This window comes from Eptatretus burgeri, chromosome 10 (genome assembly GCF_056783735.1).
Source record: "Eptatretus burgeri isolate ZD-2024b chromosome 10, Ebu_testis_v1, whole genome shotgun sequence".
NCBI classification, from domain to species: Eukaryota; Metazoa; Chordata; class Myxini; order Myxiniformes; family Myxinidae; genus Eptatretus; species Eptatretus burgeri.
This window is the reverse complement of record NC_140970.1, coordinates 810,329-832,046: the sequence shown is the minus strand read 5'-3', so window position 1 is coordinate 832,046 and position 21,718 is coordinate 810,329. Positions and strand designations below refer to the sequence as shown.

General features: G+C 43.8%; 1 protein-coding gene across 1 annotated transcript in view; it reads right to left on the bottom strand.

The window, feature by feature from the left end:
• Positions 1-823: 823 nt before the first annotated feature.
• Positions 824-21,718, bottom strand: part of LOC147017793 (amine oxidase [flavin-containing]-like) — a 97,919-nt gene continuing 77,024 nt past the window's right edge. Inside the window, exons 10-15 of the mRNA XM_085896789.1 lie at positions 17,050-17,103; positions 13,395-13,452; positions 9,218-9,315; positions 5,067-5,178; positions 2,395-2,457; positions 824-1,815 (exon numbers count right to left, since the gene is read on the bottom strand). Coding sequence (XP_085752915.1) covers positions 1,657-1,815; positions 2,395-2,457; positions 5,067-5,178; positions 9,218-9,315; positions 13,395-13,452; positions 17,050-17,103 — 544 coding nt within the window. The 3' untranslated portion in view covers positions 824-1,656. The remainder of the gene's footprint in view (positions 1,816-2,394; positions 2,458-5,066; positions 5,179-9,217; positions 9,316-13,394; positions 13,453-17,049; positions 17,104-21,718) is intronic.

The window sequence follows — 21,718 nt, the reverse complement described above, 5'->3', positions numbered from 1 at the left end:
GCCATTGTAGCACAACAATAACGTCAACCATAATAACCATGTCATGTGCATCGCATGAGCTGAAGGAACCGACTGAGTCGTGAAATCTGAGTTTTGGTCACTAGCAATGTAATGCCACTTCTCTGGTCACCTTAACATCCTGATACGTTCCACCCAGTTACTGACATACTCATATAACCTGGTTAAGTTGCATGTGTATCCCAGCACTACCTTGCTGTCAACGTGGAGCTTAATGCTGTTGGGTTTGATATCCATTTCATCTAAAATTAGCTTTACTGTTTCAACTGCCCATACATCTCCACGTAGCTCAAGTCTAATGATCGTGTCTTGGAGCTGTGTTACTGGCTCAGCCTTATCTACAAGGAACCCCATGTGGTGCATTCTCTTGCGATCCATGATCTTTGAGCTTGGCAGCATTTGATTTTTATTTTTTAATAATGTTAATGCATAAAACTGGTTTACTTTTGGGTATTTATTTAGATTTATTTTCGATTTAAATTTTCAGGATTACCGAAAACTCTGGGGGATGGGGGGGGGGTGGAGAAGGGGCAGGGGTCATTGGAGGGCAAGCCACTTCACGGATGGATGATTGTTTACATGTGTCGTGATTAGGATGTCTATGAGAAAGCCTCGTTAAAAAGTGAATCCACTGTCGATGTCTGTTTGTCCTCATCGGACAACCCCCATTACTCCTCCTCCCCTATAAAAAAACATAATACTCTGGTGATGTTTCTGTACCTGCCCCTTGTTCTCCCCACTCACCAGTTCCAATGAAATTAGGTAAGTGGCAGATTAAGGTTGAGATCACAGATGACAAATAGACTTTTCTTTTTTGATACTTTTAGTACCATCAATATCAGATATATCTTGAATCTTAATCAGAATGAACACCCAGTCAAAAATGAGTAATAAAACACATAAGCTAGATTACAATTTTCAGTTGTCGGCTTAGCAAACAGGTGTAAACGGGAACTGAAAATGCAAGCTTTCGTTCATACGTCTCTAACATTTGGAATTCACTCATCCATGAACAATCAAGTTGTACTTTAATAATGTTTCACAATAGACATTTTGATTTTAACTGCAAAAAAATATAGACCAGATAGATATTAATCCTGTCTGCCAAATGTAGTGTTGATGACGTGAATGGATAGTGAACGAATGATGAATTAATTTTCATGATGTTTGTATGCTTTGTGTTAAAATTCTTATTGATGTTAAAGGCAGTTTATTATATCTGGTTAGATATATATATATATATATATATTAGTCTATTATACCTCAAAGCTCTTTTTTACTTAAAAATTGTGTTCATGTTGTTTCACATACAATGAAGTAATGAAAACAGAATTATTGACTCCTCTCTAGTACAATGAAACTCATTTTGTTTGTGACACTATATCATGTATTATTCCACAAAAACACAGAATGCAATACATGTGGAACTGCTGGCTCGACAGCCATAATCTAATTATCTGTTTGAGACACTAAAAGGGCCAATCCTAGCATGCGAAGGTACAAATAAGTGATTACAAAATGCCAAACATTGGTTTTGTTTCGAGGCAACAAGTAAAGTATTTTTTCACGCTTCGCTTTCAATTATGCACACTCTCGTCCATCTTATAACCTAGTCTGTTCCATCTCCCATGCATGCCTTTAGCGGCGAGTAAGACAGATCCCACGATATCTGGCGGCCACAATGATACTAGCGAGTCCAGCCAGAATCCCCCCAAAGGTTAGTAGGTTGACGACGGTGGAGGCCGAAGGTAGCACCCACTCACGGAAAGAGAGCTCGATTGGGGTCGAAGGAACATCCTGCAGGTACAAGGGTTAGTGAGTAAGGAGATGGGGATGTTAAAAGTCAACAAAATCAATATGTGGATGATAAAGTCAAAATGGTGTGTGATATTAAAGGGAAGGAAAGTAAAGGTGTGAGAGTGGGAATTGGAAGGAGGGTTTTGAAAATGTTTCTGTGTACCTGAATGCACAGCAGGCAAACATGTAAATGTTAGGACATTTTAAGAGTCAAACAGCATGGAAGATTAAAAAAAGAAAACGAACAAACAAAAAAAACCCGATGCATTTTAACAGTTTTCACACTATGTTCACATTGGGTTTGTCCACCCTTTAGTCAAAACATGCATCATTTGAATCCAGTAGAACTTGTACATGATCAAAGGGAGGAGAAAGCCATTCATCGACATCAGTTTAATTTCACATGATCTACAAGGACAACCCAAAGCAATGGACAAACACATGTGGTACATGGGGATTTGAACCTGGACTACCCACATCACGAACCAGGCAGGGATTTAGATACAAACACTCACACATTTTTGCTAAATGACAATGAAATATGTTGTGTTGCATTGCATGGTGTTTTGTTGTTCTCACCTCAGACACAGGGCAATCCTGTATGATCTCATTCTTGTTGATCCGACCCATGGCACACAGAACCTGCCAGAGCACACACACCACCCAACGACGATGCCGATGACTACTAATCATTGATCGACAATTTTACGTATTCAGGTGTTGGTCGGCTGATGGACCCTCTCCGCTTAGTCCTGTCAAAAGCATCCTCCTCCATTAACCTCAACAACTGCATGTGTATTGATCACATCTTTCCAGGTGTTTTTTTAGTCTACCTCTTGGTCTTTTCCCCTCAACTACTAAACTTGTGACTTTCTTGACAGACTCATCTTCTCTCTTTCTCACCACATACCCAAACCACCTTAGTCTTCTCTTTATCAACTTTTCCTCAGTACTACAAACTTGGAACTTCTTTCTTATGTCCACACTACTCTGATAATCAATTCGTGTTACCCCATACATCCAACTCATCATCCTTAGCTGTGTCCTCCATACTTCTGCCCTCATCACCTCCACCACCGCGAGTGGTGGTTTTCACTTCTGTTTATCTGTCTGTTAACAGGATATCTCAAAAAATTTTGGATGGACTCTGATGAAATTTTGTGGAGGACAAAATAATTAGATTTTCGTGAAGAACTGGATCCAGATGTGGAGACAAGGATTTGTAAGTTTATTCTTGATTCTGGTTCTTCACCATTCTTAGTAAGGTGATTCTTCACCATTGAGAGATACGAACACTCCACACATAGGGATTGGGCCAAAAACGATATACAGCACGATATCTCAAAAAGTTATGGATGGATTTAGACAAAAGTTGGTGGACAGTTTGGGTGTGTGACAAAGAAGATTCAATCTTGATGAAGATCTGACTCTGGATAAGGATAGGACAATTTTTAAAGCGATTCTTCACCATTGTTGAGAGATGGGGTAAAAAAACGATATATAGCATGATAGATGAAAAAGTTGTGGACGAATTATGACAAAACTAGGTGGATGAGTTGGTTAGGTGAGAACAAGCCGATTCGATTCTGGTTTAGGTCTGGATTCAGATCCAGCCTCTCAATGGAATACAAACCGGAAACTGTTCAGCCCAGCGGAGGTATGCGCTCCACCAAATGGTGTCTCACCACCACCGATGCCTCCATAAATCGAACAAATCCCTAACTTTGTCTTACTTGTCTGAACGGTCTCCAATTTTTCTGCTTTCTAATAGTTTCACAATCCTTCCATCGATTTAACTCCTTATATGACACTCATGGGTGATTGACACTGGCCAAATGGTTTACAAGTAATAATTTTATCAAAATGAATTTTCTACTAATTTTATTTGTATAGGTGGAAGAAAAACAAATGTGGATTATTGTGAAAACTTAAATAATAACCATAGTAATAAAATATTCTATCCATTAGGGTGATGAGACTTACGGAATAGATGTGACAGCAATTACAAAATTTTCTCAAATATTCATTAAATAGGTTTTACATTAACTGCTTGGCGTTGGCTCTTGAAAAAAAACAGTGACAGTTTGGCTATCCTTGAAGCCTTAGCTTCAGCGTGGACAGTATCCACCTGGATTTGGTTCTGTCCTGTCGAGAGGTCGCCGTCCACGAGACAATATCAAATAATAATTGCCCTGGAGGCAAATATACATTTTTTTTTGCTCACATTTTATCGTTTTCCCTTTGATATATGAGAAAGGAGGGACGAAAAGAGCCTTTCCATATTCGGAGTGACTATCGATCACTTCAGTGACAGTAGAGTCTAAAACATTAATGTTTACTAGTCTTCACAGTTAAATGTAATCTGTCAATTGGTCATTGACGTAGCACGAACGTACAAGTAAATACATTTCACCTGTAATAAATACCTACTTCTATCACAGATCAACAAGGGTACTTGCAGCTTCAGCAGCAACACCTATTGATTTAATAAACCAGATTCATACTGTTGAAGGGACTGGAGAAGGGCTGGTATGAGGTTTGAGAGACATTTGTGGAAGGAAAAGGAAAGCGACTGGTAATTATTCTGTGAAAAGACACTAAAGCCGTTACGGAGCTTGGCTTTTGAACTGCAATCGATCTGTGCATTCAATTTTCTTTTATGTACATGGTCTTGGCTGGTGGAAGAGCTGCGACGTAGAACAGATCAGGACACAACATAACAAAGGGAATAGCAGGAAAAAGGGGAAACGTCAACAGCAGGGCGGAGAGGGAGAAAGTAGATGGAGACGGATAAACAAGGGATGCATGTAACGATGGGTAGGGGAGAACACAAGGGGTGAACAAGATGGAGTTTGGACTGAGATGTTGTCATATATATATATATATATATATATATATATATATATATATATATATATATATATATATATATATATATATATATTCATGCTTTTGTCAAGGTTTGTAATTTATCCAATCTAAAAAGGTTTATAAATTACAATCAGCAATTTGAATCAAGCCTGATTGAAAATTATTATTTCTTCAATCTTTGGTTTTGAATGTCAATAACATGAGTTGACGTGTGGATTGCATGACCGAATTTGGTACATGCTCATTCCATCCTTTTGTTTACTCAATAAATATATCTACATTATTCACTCACTTGTTCCACACACACGAAATACGCAAATAATCCAACAATCATACACATGTCCACTCATTCATACGTACATGTAGATGTATACCCATACCTCACGAGCTGCTCTTTCCCCTGCCTGCACTGCACCTTCCATGTATCCGCTCCACTTGGTGGCCGTTTCGGTTCCAGCAAAGTAAACTCGACCAAAGGGCTCCCTTATTATGCTGCACATATAAAAATGATTCTAATTACAATATACAGCCAATATTGACAAGGTTGAGAAAGAGCATCAAATACCTTTTTCCAGTTCTTGTAGTCATGCAATGTTATCCACAAGGTCTCATATAAGCATGTAGTGCTTGCAACTCATCGTTTTTCAAGAATACACATCTTATAATGACTTAGATCCATCCACACACATGAATTATCATCTGTGTGCAAATGGATTAAAAATAAATCAAGTTAAACAGGATTTATCAGATATCAGCCAGGATAGAGTATGCAAATGGGCAAGCTTTGTTTGCTCCATTTATTAAGACTTGCATACTATAGATTACCCATCCTGAAAGGAGGAAGATTCTCGAGCCATCAAGACGAACAATCATGCTCCAAAATACCATCATGACAACTCAAATAAGCTGGAGAAGCAAAGCTACCGTTTCTAAAGCAGCTGGAATCATAAAAATCAAACATAGAAGTTCAGAAAGGGTGAGAAGTTTCAGGAAGATGACACGTTTCTACACACTCAGACCCTTTATAACAACTCGAAGGGCACTCGGTGGAGAGCATACCTCCGCCACGCAATGCCTTATCCATGAGAACATGTCGGGCCCAATACATTTTTGAAATACCATGCGAAATATCGTTTTTGGCCCCATCTCTTAATGGTGAAGGATCACTTTAACATTAAATAATTATCGTATCCAGATTCGGATTTGGATCTTCACCAAAATTTCATCAGTTCGTCCTTGTCACACACCCAACCTGTCCACAAAATGTAATCAGTTCGTCCTTGTCACACACCCAACCTGTCCACAAAATGTAATCAGTTCGTCCTTGTCACACACCCAACCTGTCCACAAAATTTCATCTGGATCTGTCCACAACTTTTTCAGATATCCTGCACACAAACAAACAAACAAACAGACAAAAAACAAACAGGAGGTGAAAACAACCTCCTTTGTCTTCTGTGGCAGATGTAATAAGGAGCTCAAAAGTGCAAATGTATGTGAGCTTAAATTATGAGTATTTGTTCATATGTATGTATATATATATGTATATATATATATATATATATATATATATATATATATATATATATATATATATATATATATATATATATATATATATATATATTGTTGCGGATTCGCGCCCGCCGGCGTGCGAGCGGCCACGTAACTCGAATCGCGGCACGTCGCCCACCGGACGGACAATCCAGTCGTGACCCTCTCGGACTAACGCCGGGAACTAGTCATGGGTGGGCCTTTCGGACTCACCACGATCGTGCCAATCGGCCCCCCGCGTGGGATAGGGTTGTTCGCCAAATTCGACCTACCTAAGTACCCACACGGAGGGTAGACTGGGCGATCGCACCTCGCCGCAGGTCGACTTCGGACACGGGCCACTTTAAGCGACCCGTTCCGTACTATCGGGATAACCGAGCGGTGTTATCGTCAACCTCGATGGTTCAGATTAATTATCGGGCGTATTTAGCCCACTACCAACCCTTTACGTGAAGTAAGATGGAGATTCAATTAAAGAAAAGACGAAGCGAAATGGGAAAAACAGTTCAACATGAGGCACATTTATTCCGCGGCAAACGGAAAGCACACATATACAATTACAACAATTATGCACCAAAAGCAAATGTAAACGAAACACAACAATTATGCACCAAAAGCAATTGCAACAAAAGAAACACAACAATGCAGATCTACTACCGACTACGCGAGCACACGGCAACACTTACACAGTTTTACTTTACAGACGGCGCCGACAACACATATACTCAAACGCAAAATAAAAGGGCCACCCTCAATTACAAGGGGGCAGACGGGCCTGTGGGCCGAGACCGCGTGGAGCCTACCCGTCTTGTGATGAGCCGCAAAATGGCGGCGGTGCCCCGACTCCACGCTCCTCCGCGGGTTTCGTTGGCACTGCTTGGAATGGGGTGGGAACGGGGCCCCCTTTTCGCACTATCTTAGCGCGGGGGGAAACAGGGGGGGGGTTGTTGATGGTCTGGGGAAAGAGGATAGCCGGCTTGCTTGGGTCCCGCACTGAGCGACTCCACTGCGACCTCGGTCGCGCTCCTGGCTTCCCCTCTCTGCAGCTCCTCGACAGACTCCGAACCCCGACAGACCGACTCTCCTCCAGACCCGTCTTGACTGCTGCTGCCACACTTCGCCGCCGCCACACCTCTCCAACTCGCCCGAGCCCGAAACAGAAACTCTCTGAATTCGCCCCGCGCTCGGCGCTTTATCGTGCGGCAGGAGAACCCATATGCAGATTTCCGGATCAGGATGAACTCGGGGGCGGAGCCACGCTCGCCCATTGGACGGAGGAAAAGTGGGCGTGAACCTCCCCTGATCCTCGAATTTGCATATATCGATTCTACTCCGACGCGCCTGGAGGCGGGGCCAAATCGCCCCGCGCTTAATGATTGGATGGATCGGAAGTGGGCGTGAACTTCCCCTCGGAAAGGCCGCTCTTTGTACCCGCGGCTCAGCGCGCGTCCCGCACGAGGCCAGGACAGCCTGACGCTCGGCGTTCACAAGCGGCCGGGAATGGCCGCAGAAGGAGGAGAGGTGAAGGTGGTGGAGGGCCTAAAGTGGCGGTGATGGCCATGGCGACGCTTGGAATAGCGGTGATGCGATGTTTGCGAGAGCGAGCCGTGACGGTAAAGGTCGTGGCTGTTGGCGTTGTTGTTGTTGTGAAGCGGCGTTGCGGTTGCTGGTTGTTATGTGATGGCGGTTGAGACGTGGTTGGTTCAAAATAAAGATAGAACAGAAAAACGGCTATCTTAAAGGGTCGCAGCCCGAATGAATCACATTTATTCCCTCTAAACAACGGGTTTGGGGCTAACTACACATGTACTTACAGAGATATCTCACCTACGGGACCTGAATGGTGGTTTGCGAATTTCCTCAACCACAACAATATATATATATATATATATATATATATATATATATATATATATATATATATATATATATATATATATATATATATATATATATATATATGACCTGGTTCTTCTCCGGACTTCAGAAAACCTTTGATGTGACGTGCATTGGCATGATCAGTCTCACGTGATGTGTGACATCTCTGGTTAATGAATGCTACACGTCTCAACTTCACACTTGAACATATTAGACTTCCGTAACATAAAATATTCCATTTTAGTATAAAATTTAATTCTCATGTTCATTTGCATCCTCATCACCCCCTTAATGCCGGCACTACAGATCAGCTTATAAATATGCTTTGTAACTTTTTGCACCACCTTTTCTCCGTCATGTTTGTTACCAGGCAATACAAGTCACCAAAATGACTAATATGTGATGGACGCACAAACCCAATTGTTGGAGTTTGACCACTTGAAAACTGCTTCCGCAGTAACATTTATTATGGTCTACCTTGAGGCATCGCGGTTATTTATAATAATGCTTAAATTGGCAAATATGTATTTCAGGTATAATGAACTTAAGCATGCCTGGTGTTGGCTTAATGGCTGGAGTGGTGGGCTTGGGATCCTTGGGTCCTGAGTTAAAATCCCACTTGACTGTTGAATTAACACCAGGTGGGGTTGACTTAGCCTGTCATCCTTCTGAAGTCGGCAAAATTAGTACCAGCTTGCTGGTATCCTGTGTCGGAGTGGTGACCCGTCCAGGATTGTGCCAAATAGCCGAGGAGACTGTTTAGGCAGCACCAACGCTCTGCACAGAGTACGGTCCCAATGGATGGATGGAAACTTAATCCTCAAGCCATTGGTTCAGATACAAGTCCTAAACAGGGTTTTTTGTGATTGATTATTTTAAATGTATACCCATACCTTTTTTAGGATCATGTGTGGATCACCGTTTACAAAAATACTGAAGTTAATAAATTTTTTACACTACCGAGTGCAAGTGACTGTCATCTGAGGAAATAGAAAATCATTCCTAAGCTTACACACAAGACAGACGAGGATCTTTCAAGGAAGTTTCCGAAGAGTATGTTGAATATACGTTAAATAATTTATTTATTAAGGTATCTGACCTGCCATACTCCGTCAAAGTTCCAGGAGGGAGACATGCCGTGTAGCATCCACCCGAGTACTGCTCTTCCATCCAGTTCTTCTCCTCATAATGTACAGGCTGAAATACATGCAAGAGTTATTCATTCACTCGACTTAAAATGTTTATACTTTTAATCCTTAAAAAAAAACTTCTTGTATATTCCTCCGACTTGTTACCCCATTCTATGTTCTTCGAATGTTACTCACTATTTTCTGTTATCACCACAATGACACATGCTGTACACATCTCAGTTTCTGACGATGGTAAATGTATCATTGATGCAAGATCGGCATTCTCTCATTTTTCTGTGTTTTACGACATTGTGCAGATGAACTGAAGGAAAAAAAAAATCACAGTTCCAGCCTTTGTAATGCTTTCCTCCAAATTGGAATGATGCTGTGTTAATTTAGGAAGGGATTAAGGCTAATTTCTCACAATATGTGATTTCCCCTGTGACGTTTTCCTATGTTTTTGCATTTACAAGACCGGAGATAAAAAGGAATCACCTCCATAAAACAACAACAACGAGGCCGAATGTGCCAAGCAGGCGAAAACCCTGCCTCCAGTAATGACAACTAGCGAGACCATGACCCTGGGGTGGATGATGGATGGGAGTGAGGAGGATTGGGTGAGGATCGGCGGTCGGTCGGGACAAACAGGAGCATGAAGGGAGTTTTTGTGAGGTACGCGCTTGGAGATGGAGGTCTCGCTCATCTGGCTTCCTCTCGACATGGTGAAGAAGGCTGCATGATTCTTGTGTTCATGCTGAAGTGAATGTGCTCACGTGATGGAGCAAGACGCTAGCCATTGACTGTTCGGCTGGGTGTTGTGAGACAGCGCCTCAAGCCTCGTGTTGTGCCATCGGGGAAGGCGGTGTCTCCATTTGCGATCATGAAAAGTGGCTGCACGGCGGTTTCTGAGCCCTGGTGTTGAATATCACCACCCGAACTATCTCCTGTACGTTTCCTGCCCCGAGAGGCTGGGCGCCAATTTGCGAGCTTCCCGAACAGGACCACGTGGGTTTGATTGCCGAAGCTCATAAGAAGACCACTTCTGGACACGAAGCTAAGTGCCAGAATAAAAGGAGGGATTATTATTTCATTTATGCTGTCCGTTGTCTGCATTAAAGTTTGTGTGGAGGCGCCTCAAAATTAGGTTTAGTTTACCTCGCGTTTCATTATTATCCCATTTTGATTTATTTCCATTATAAATATCTGATTTATGTTATTAAGCCCTTATTTAAGATTGCTTGTACCTGTCTATTTGTTGTGGTTTAGAGTATAAACCCTCGTCCTCTGTCCGTGCCTCCGTCTGCTTTGCGTCCTTGCCACTCATGTCCACTGCGCGCAATAATCTCCAAGGATGACGTGTTCACCTCCAAGGTAGAATTGTTCAGTTATTCGTCCAGGTCGGTCCAAACCAGCATGGACACAACAATATTGTGTGGGCAGTGAGTGTACACTTTGCTTTTTGAGTGCCCCCATTAAAAAAAGTCACATGCTGACAGGTTTGTGGACCTTGGAGGCTAAGTAATGTCACTCACTATTCCTGCAGATGATGTAGTTATTAAAAAGTAGTCGTACGGTGGCCATTGACACTCTGGTGCTATGAGACGTTGCGCCATCTTGTTGAAACTAGCGCTAGCCTCATCTACTAACTAGCCTCATCAACTTGAGGAAACTTAGTTGCTAGTTGATCAGTCAAAAAAGTTGCGACCATGTTGGCATGGTGGAGATTGGCTTTTTAAAATCTCCCGTTTCTCTGCCCCGCTTTGTATTATGGAGGGTATGTATGTATGTATGTATGTATGTATGTATGTATGTATGTATGTATGTATGTATGTATTATAATATGTATGCATCATCTACTCCTTCAAGAGGATTTGACTTACGAAGTTGAAACTCAGGGATTAATGAGAGCACACTGATGTTGTGCATGTACAAGTTTTGAAATTTTTTTTGCCCATTTTGTCATTTTCTTTTTTTGTGGGGGAGGGGCGGAATTTTCAAAAAGTCCGATAAGGAGGACCAATTCAAGAAAATGTCATAAAGGTGGTGGAGCTATTCAGATCCTTAAAATATTGAATACTGACTGTACTTTGGCCAGAAATCATGATGGGGGGAGGGGGGGGAATCAAGGAAAGAAAATGAAGAAAAAAAATTGGGAATATAAATTGTTTGCAGCAAAAAATAAATTGCAATTCAAGCAAATGCATCACAATGCCAAGAAAGAAATCCAAAAGCAGCATAACAAGAAAAACATTGGATTCGTTTTGTCAGGATGCAAGACATCGGCATCAACAAGAATGGGAAATATTCCACCAGAGGGCAGGTATTTGCCAGTAATAAGAAAAGTATAAAAATACCAACTTTTATCACTTCTCTGAATAAAAAATAAATGACGTAATTCTCTGCATCGTTTTTGCCCTGCATAAAAAAGTGCAAAACCAGATCCTTGCAACTACAGACCAATCAGCCTTCTCCCAATCATCAGCAAGGTTATGGAATCCATCATCGTTTCCGACATTAAATCCTTCCTCTTCTCCAATGGCTTGATTTCCGATCATCAATTTGGATACAGACCAGGTCACTCTACCATGGATATGCTGCTCCTGCTTTCCCAACAATGGATGAAGGTCCTCAATCCAGACATGAGACGTATCACGTGCTTTCAATACGGTCTGGCACCCCACACTGCTCACCAAACTCTCTTCCCATGGTATCTAAAGCCATCTCCACTCTTGGCTCACAGACTTCCTCTCCTGTCGCAGTCAATGTGTGGCCCTTAATGGAGTTCTCTCATCCCCTCTTCCTGTCCAGGCTGGAGTTCCTCAAGGTATTGTGTTCTGGGCCCTGTGCTTTTTCTCGTTTTCATCAATGATCCCTCCAACTCTGTGGAAAACCCTCTTTATCTCTCGGCTAATGACTCCACCCTCTGTTATACCATCTGTCATCCCTCAGGTTAGCAAGCAGCAGCCTCTTAACTCTGCAGATCTGGATAAAATCACAAGCTGGTCCAATACGTGGAACACGTCTTTCAATCCTGACAAATGTCACACTCTCACTATGTCTCTCCGAAAGGATCGTCTGGAACCCCCCCCCCCCACTCCCCCAATCTACTTTCTCAACAATCCTCTTGAAGAAGTCCTTTCATTCAAACTTTTGGGCCTCACTATCAGCCATAATCTTTCCTGGGAGAGCCACATCTCCAAGCTGGCCTCCAAAGCCAGTCACTAATTGGGCATCCTCCGTTGTGCAGTCCTTCCTTGGCGCACCTGAGTTCCTGACCGTGTACAAAGATTTCATCCACAGCCTGGAGTACTGCTGTCCCGTCTGGGCTCGTGCTTCCACCTCTCACCTTTCTCAGCTTCATGGTGTGGAAACCATTGCATTTAAAATCATTGGTATCTCCCACGATAAGGCCGAGTCTTTGGGTCTCACTCTCACCGCAGGCAGGTCGGTGGTCTTTGTCTTCTCCCATCTCATCTCCGGCCTCACCCCTGCCCCCGTCTCCCCCCCCCTGCTCTGTCTGCCATCTGTCCCGCCCATATTTCTGCAGGGCGCTCAAGATCCACCAGCAACCCCTTCTGGTTAAACTACCAAAATTAAAAATCACTGCTCACCTTCACTCTTTCATTCCTCTTTTTTCCTGCCTTTGGAACAAACTCCCACACTCTCTTCAATCCCACCCTTCCCTCCAGGTCTTCAAAACAGATGTTCACCTCCATCTCTTATCTTCCCCCATAAAAAAACCGTGATCTTTTCTACTCCCGTTAAACTACTCCAAACCCACCTCCTTCCTGCTCCCTGCTTTCCTTCCTGAAAGTCCCTGTAGTGTTCATCTTGTTTACCTCGTGTACCCAGCCCCCTCCCTTCCACAGATCTCGTCATGTGTCTATTCCCCACTGTTTTGTGCCTTCCTCTCCCATCCCTCTTGTCTCTTGCTCCCCTTGTTATACGTTCTGAGTGTTAGCTCTTATATGAGCCTTGACATTGTGTGTGTGTGTATATATATATATATATATATATATATATATATATATATATATATATATATATATATATATATATATATATATATTTAAATAAATAATAATTTCTGCACAGGATTCTGAATGTGATACATGATCTGAATCAAATCCTCCTTTATGAACTTACATGCAATGCTTCTTCTGAATCAAACACCTTTGAGTAAATTTCACAAATCTTTCTTTTCCTGCAAAGGTAGAATACCGTACCACTAGATCACGGGGAGAAGCCAATCAACTATTCATGTACATGTTGATTTGGAAATTATAGAATAACTTATAGAAATTATAGAAGAATTATAGAAAATATAGAATAATTCCATGCACCATAAATGAACATATATCGGATTCGAGATGGCAGAAGCACAATAAATAGCGCTTGATGCCGCTCGTGGTTGAAAAATGTTGAACACAGTGGAATATAACTAATTTTATTCAAGTTAAAGTATTAGCCAGGACAACTCGGTGCTGGCAGGATGGGTTAAAGGTCCTTCCACTTGCCTTCGAGACGTCTCGCTTGAATTTGAATCCTGACAGCTATAACCTCTCGCCCTGGTGTTTCACATGCAGGACGAGGCGTCATTACGCGTACCATCCATCAGAATGACGCCTCGTGATCCACCTGCCAGCACCGGTTGTTGATGGAAATGAAAGGTCGCATGGTCTTTTTTCACGAGGACTAGGAGAGTTATCGCTGGAACCATGAAAAAGTTACTAATTATTGCCCAATTCACCTAACGTCAGACCTGGCCAGACGGTTTATGAAAGATTTGTGCCTTATGGAGGGATAATTGGAGCCACTAAAATAAGTAAAGAGTAATGCCAACTCGTGCGCTGACACCATGAGCAAAGTCCAAGTTGTGGACTTTTTGAGGGATGCTTTGGAAGCGCCCCTTGATGGATTTGTGAGCTTTTCAGGATAAATCCGTGGCTATGAAAATGTACATGAACGATTGTGGCCACCTTGTTGATTCCGAGAGTCGTTGGGTGGGTGGGGAACAATTGCAACTGATGATCATTCATTTTGGAAGCATATCACATTGGCTTTTGCAAACGACATTTTGAGACCGACACATCTTTTTAAAAAATAATGGGATTTATCACAAATGGAGTAATGTGGGGAAATATGCCTCAGTCAGTCATTTTGTTCAAGATACTGAACGTATTTTTCATTTTAAAATTCCTGCTCCTGTCAGCAGGACGGACGGACGGACAGCCATTCAGGAGGAAAACTTGAACGAGGACAGATAAGGTAATTAACGGGGTGGAGGTGAGAATTCGCGTTGCCCACCCTTTCTCGACAGTGGCATCGTGCCCTCACAATTTTGCAACTTCATAACCCGATGTACAGTGCATACGTGAAGGAAGAAAACATCCGTACGGCTTATGTGGATGTATAATACATCGTGGTTATATACCTGGGATCATTACATATGCACTGGGCCATGGACTAACACCCAGGCCTAAGGCCTATCGATCTGCGCTGCTTCATGCAATGGCGGCACATGATTTTATTGGGGTGGAGTCAGGCCAGCTGAAAACTGACCCATGTGTAATATGTGATATTAAATAAGTTTTTAAAAGGGCATAACTGTGTGAAAAATTGACAAAACACCCTGAAACTCAAACTTGTTCGATAACTTCTCATAATATAGCCATGTACCAAGTTTCAGTTGAATACGTTTAAGGGTATTGGGGAAAAAAAGTTTGAAAAAAACCACGAGTGGGACGGACGGACAGCCGGAGAGTAAACCTACAGTCCTCTCCGGTGAAATCCGTTGGTGATGAAAAGGGAAGTAAATTTTATGTACGTATGTATGTATGTACGTACATCTGAAAAGGAAAGAAAAAAAATAGGGCTGTCCCGATTTACACCAAATTTTGCATACGTGTTGGAAGTGGGGGGGGGGGGGGGGTTGGGGAGATGACTTGCCAATCCTCCCACAGGGAGATGGAATTTCTAGCATCGACAAATACACAAGACCCAACACAGGACTGTTAGGCAAGATAAACACAGTCACTGAGCTTGGGGGAAGTGACGTCACTTCCCGGAGCACTGTGGTTTCAAGCGATGCCACAACAATAGCACAGCCTTTCTCACCACACTCAAAAGAGCATTTCTTCAGGAGGAATTTTTCCTCCCAATGGATGCCAACCTAAGGTTGTTGGTACTTGCTCTATCCTTATAAATGCTGAACGTCAAGTAAGAAAGCAGCAACCACTATTTTTAAGTTTTTGCTATGACTCGGTAAGGGTTTGAAACGCTGACCTCCCAGACTCTGAGCACTACGTAGACGCTCGAACCATTACACCACCGAGTCTGAGAGTGGACCCTCGAACCATTACACCACTGAGTCTGAGAGTGGACTCACGAACCATTACACCACCGAGTCTGAGAGTGGACTCACGAACCATTACACCACCGAGTCTGAGAGTGGACCCTCGAACCATTACACCACCGAGTCCGAGAGTGGACCCTCGAACCATTACACCACCGAGTCTGAGAGTGGACCCTCAGACCATTACACCACGGAGTCTGAGAGTGGACCCTCAGACCATTACACCACCGAGTCTGAGAGTGGACCCTCAGACCATTACACCACAGAGTCTGAGAGTGGACCCTCAGACCATTACACCACCAAGTGAGAGTGGACCCTCGAACCATTACACCACCGAGTCTGAGAGTGGACCCTCGAACCATTACACCACCGAGTCTGAGAGTGGACCCTCGAACCATTACACCACCGAGTCTGAGAGTGGACCCTCATACTATTACACCACCGAGTGAGAGTGGACCCTTGAACCATTACACCGAGTCTGAGAGTGGACCCTCAGACCATTACACCACAGAGTCTGAGAGTGGACCCTCAGACCATTACACCACCGAGTCTGAGAGTGGACCCTCAGACCATTACACCACCGAGTCTGAGAGTGGACCCTCAGACCATTACACCACCGAGTCTGAGAGTGGACCCTCAGACCATTACACCACCGAGTCTGAGAGTGGACCCTCGAACCATTACACCACCGAGTCTGAGAGTGGACCCTCAGACCATTACACCACCGAGTCTGAGAGTGGACCCTCAGACCATTACACCACCGAGTCTGAGAGTGGACCCTCAGACCATTACACCACCGAGTCTGAGAGTGGACCCTCAGACCATTACACCACCGAGTCTGAGAGTGGACCCTCAGACCATTACACCACTGAGTCTGAGAGTGGACCCTCGAACCATTACACCACCGAGTCTGAGAGTGGACCCTCGAACCATTACACCACCGAGTCTGAGAGTGGACCCTCAGACCATTACACCACGGAGTCTGAGAGTGGACCCTCAGACCATTACACCACCGAGTCTGAGAGTGGACCCTCGAACCATTACACCACCGAGTCTGAGAGTGGACCCTCAGACCATTACACCACCGAGTCTGAGAGTGGACCCTCAGACCATTACACGAAGCTTGGCAGCACAACACGATTTCTGACAGCGCAGCATTGCGATGAAGTAAGTGAAACGACAGAGTTTCCCATCCCGTTTTCCTCTTCTCCCCGTGCCTCGTTGCCATTACCCCCTCTCCTTACTCTTACCCATCCCAACCGACTCCATTTCCTCTCAGCTTCTCCAACCAACCCTTCCATTTCCCACTTTTCTCCCCTTTTCCTCGCTGCGTGATACGTTTTCTCAAATGTATTTTTCACAATTTACACCCAAACTCCATATTTGCACAAATAAATAATCGTCAGGTGAGTCGAATTACGAGTGTATGGAAATAAGCAAACCCACCTTTCCTCCTTGCTCACGTTGCAAAGTTTCCGAGCCTGCCTTGCAGTAATGAATCTGTCCAAGGAGAAAATAATCGGGTTAACAAGCAAGTTAGCTGAGGACCTTGAATCAGGAAGGACAACATTTAACTCATGTGATGGGAACAAAAATACCATTTAAAGACTCAAATTTAGAAACTTGAGTCTTAAGCATTGCAATTGTCACAAGCCATTTGAAAATTGTGGAATTCCTATATTTGCACGAATCAGTTCGTTGTATTGTCACGTGTACGACCAGTTACAACCGACCGTGCGCGGAGGGCGAAACGGTTACAGCCGAGGCGTTCGAGGTTTTGGCGGGAACCTTTCGTGCGCGCAGGAAATGCAAAGCAACGGGAGACTTGACTGGGGATTTTGTGGGTTTAATCACCTGAACCCCCCTCCCAAAAAAAAAATGTTCAACAATTATGTCCAAGGAAAGGAATCAATCAAAAGCAAATAGAAGGCACCAAGAAAGAAAGAAATAAAGGCCTAAATGAAGCGCTCCCATACACAGACGCACTTGACAAACAAAGGGGGTAGACACAAGACACCCAGGAAATCCCCCAAAGGACAGGCTTATCTGTCCGGTGAGCAGGCAAAGGTCCCTTGCGAGTGGAACTGGAAGGCAAGAAAATGTCCACCGACCCTTGGCGTGAAACACTCGGCGCTGACCAAAACTCCTCAGATGCACCCCTTCACGACCAACGCCGACCTCCCTTCTGCACCAAAGATCGCAAATGCGAGGCGCTGGAACCAGGGGACAGGATGAAGCGGGATGCACGACCAGGAGATAGATGTCAAGCAAAGTCAGTGAGAAGAGACGATGATGCCAGATAGAACGTGGATGCAGAACTGAGAGACAGAGAGAGAGAGAGAGAGAGAGAGAGAGAGAGAGAGAGAGAGAGAGAGAGAGAGAGAGAGAGAGAGAGAGAGAGAGAGAGAGAGAGAGAGAGAGACAGAGACACAGAAAGAGAGACAGAAAGAGAGACAGACACACAGAGAGACACAGAGACAGAGACAGAGACACAGAGAGAGAGAGAGAGAGAGAGAGAGAGAGACACAGAGAGAGAGACAGAGACAGAGAGAGACAGAGAGAGAGAGAGAGAGAGAGAGAGAGAGAGAGAGAGAGAGAGAGAGAGAGAGAGAGAGAGAGAGAGAGAGAGAGAGAGAGAAGCCAAGGCTTGTCTTTTTTAACCCACGATCACGTGACCTTCCCAAAGCTTCTCGAACCTTCTTTTTAGTTCGTCACAGTCATCACAACAGGCCCTACATTCTCCAACGTCATTCTCCCAGCCTGATACTCTCTGCAGCAAAGCTCCTTCCCTCCTCACCTGGTGTATTTTACTTGTGTTATGTCCTGCGCTCACTCCAGCCTCCATTTCCATCATGGCCTGCTACAACACCGCAAAACCCCGTCCTCATTTCCAAAACACAGGGATGGCTACAAAGGGTTGTTACGAACAGGGGATCTTACCCATAATCCCTATGCTAATTATCACGACCCACCAACCCCTGGATGGGGGGAACAAAAAAACACCTTCGCACTACAGGTTCCCTGACTTGAAGCGACGTCATTGGCGCTCCTAACCATGCCACACAGCCCATGTTAAGCTATGCGTTCCTATCTGAGCTAGTCATTTGACCTCCCCCCACAAACATAATCTCAATAAAATCAGTTGACATTTTTTGGTCCATCGTGTTGAGAGTCCAACAATAAAATCAGTTGACATTTTTTGGTCCATCGTGTTGACAGTCCAACAATAAAATCAGTTGACATTTTTTGGTCCATCGTGTTGAGAGTCCAACAATAAAATCAGTTGACATCAATACACAGGGTGCGGCAGAGAAACCGGAGATTTAAAAAAACCGATCTCCACTTTGCCAACATGATCAAAAACTTTTTTGACTGATGAACTAACGACGAGGTTTCCTCAAGTTAATGAGACCAGTTGGTTTCAACAAGATGGACCGACGTCTCATACCGCCAGTGTCAATGGCCACCTTATGACTGCTTTTTGATAACCACATCTGCAGGAATAGTGTGACATTACTTGGTCTCCAAGGTCACCATAACCTGTCAGCATGTGACATTTTTATGGGGGCACTTAAAAAGAAAATTGCACACTCATCACCCACACAATATTGAAGAGCTGAAAGAAAGACTTCGTCAAAAATTGCTGGAATTTATTTGGAGATGCTACGCTGTGTCTTGGGAAAGATGCGTGGAAGACGAGAGGAATGCCTGTGCAGAGACGGAGGATGTGATGCTAAAGAAATAAATGGCATGCGATGTACTTTCAGATGACATATTTGACAAATACAAAATGTTTAATTACTGAGTTTTTTTTAATTCCCATTTCTCTGCCCCACACTGTACATCAATAAAATGACATCAAAAAAAAACAAACAAACAGTGCTTTGTATCCAGAGGCAAAAGGTGCTATATACATACAGTACATATTGTCACATAAATTCCAACAGGTATCACGGCAATTTTGTAGCATTTAAACGATGAAAAATCGTAGGAAAGCAGCAACATTTAAGTCATGTCCTTCAGATTAAGGGACGTTATAAAATGACTCAGAATTACAAATAGTCAGTTTTTAAAGAAAGAGTATTTTGAAAGGTATGCACATAACTTATTGTGTGGGTCATATCCGGGCTTGTTGACCTGTTTAAGTCCATTGATGGATGGACGGCCGAACCTTTGTATATGGCATTGGTGCCTCTCCAGATCTGATTGTGGACCACAGACAGGATGGAGTTGTGACAAAGACATCCTGTTTGTCAAAATCCATGCAGCGATCCCCAGTATGGCACGTGGTTTTGGTATCATAACAGTAAAGGGGTTTGTACATGGTGTAATACCGTAACCCGGTAGGTTGCCGGTCATGTGGCATACAGATGGTGCACCTTAAGGGCCCCGAGAAGGTAACTGGCATAAGCTCTGCAGCTCAGTTCGACAGGAATTTGGTATTTTGCCAGGTTGCTAGCGACAACTGCCAAATATTTATGAAACAAACCATGCGATCTTTATCATCCATCAAGTAATGCTAGCAGGCGGGACCCTGGCTTTACATCCAATCTGGCAGACAGCAGACTCATTTATGTGGTGCCCTGCCTGCAAACACCAGGGAAAAAGTATGTGGTTGAGTCAGTCATTGAACCAAGACTGGACGGCTCAAAGATGCACAAGATCTGAACTGAGATACCCATTCTTCACCTGGGTAAACTTTATTGTAACTAGAATAGGAAAGTCAAAACCTGGTGAAGAGTAGAAAATTGACTTTATTTCATGTATCACAATGACAATTACAAACTGAATTGTGAACCGAGGACGAGGTGCAACTGACGTAATCTTACAGAACTTCCGAGTAAACAATATTGCGAGTTTTCTTTTCATTACAATCCATAAAAATAGGGGCAATACCCCTGGACGCTCATCTGGTAAAATGATGACGCTGAGGGGGAAGTTAATGTGGAACGGAATCAGCAAAATGTATGAATGAACCAACGTTATAGCAAATACCTATTTTGGGGGGAAAACCCTCACCCTCTCCGTAAATCCCCTTTGACCCCGATTTTTTAAACAGTGTGAACAGACTTTCGTACATCACAGGTGATGAAGGCTGTAGTCAAGTTTCATCGAAAGTGTGTGTGTAGTTTCAAAGAAGAAAGCAAATACATATTTGGGGGGGCAACCTCCCCCCCTCGCCAACCTGTCTCTGTTATCATCTGAGCTCAAGCGTTTGAACATCGGTATTTCAGGACTCTCTGAGGTTCAGAGACCGGATAGTGGCGAGATAATGGTGGGTGGTTACACCTACTCTTGGTCTGGTCGCTCTGATGGTTACCATACCCAAGGAGTTGCTCCAGCTGTGTCCAATAAGCTGACTCCAATGATAATTGAGGTAACACCGGTCATCGAGCGTATTATGAGACTAAGGATTCGTCACTCCTTAGGTGTCATTTCCCTGGTCTCTGAATATGCTGTGACTGAGGCGAGGGACCTCACCGTGAAGGATGCATTCTACGCCACGCTCGAGTCTGTGGTTGATCAGTGCCCCAGGTGAGATACTCTTCTCGTCTTGGGGGGGATTTCACTGCATCGACTGGAACTGATAGGGATGGTTATGAGACATGTGTTGGTCCCCATGGGTCAGGAACTGTGAAGCAGAAGAGCACTAAGTTCCTTGACTTTGCAAGAAATTGTGTGCTGAGGGTGGTTCATTCATCGTTTCAGCACCCACAGGTTCATCGCTGGACTTGTAATTCCAACACTGGCGGTGTGGCAAAGGAGATTGCCCATGTGCTCATTGATGGATGCTGGAAGATGATCCAGAACTGCAGGGTCTACCGGAGTGCTCAGTTCCTCAATACTGACCACAGGCTTGTTGTAGCAACTCTGAAGTTGCAGCTTAAATCCGGAAGAATGGCACCATCTTAGCCTAGGCTGGATGTTGGCAAGCTAAGGAAGAGAGGGTAGCTGAGGAGTTTGCAAACAGGCCGAGTGGGGATTTGGTGGGGTCAGGGTACTTTGGGGAATTCTGAAGAGTTGTGGAGCGCCTTCAAGACCACTGTCCTTGATGTTGCCGGTGGATGTCTCGGAACTCACCATCGGGCGAAGAATAATTTTGTCTCTCAAGAGA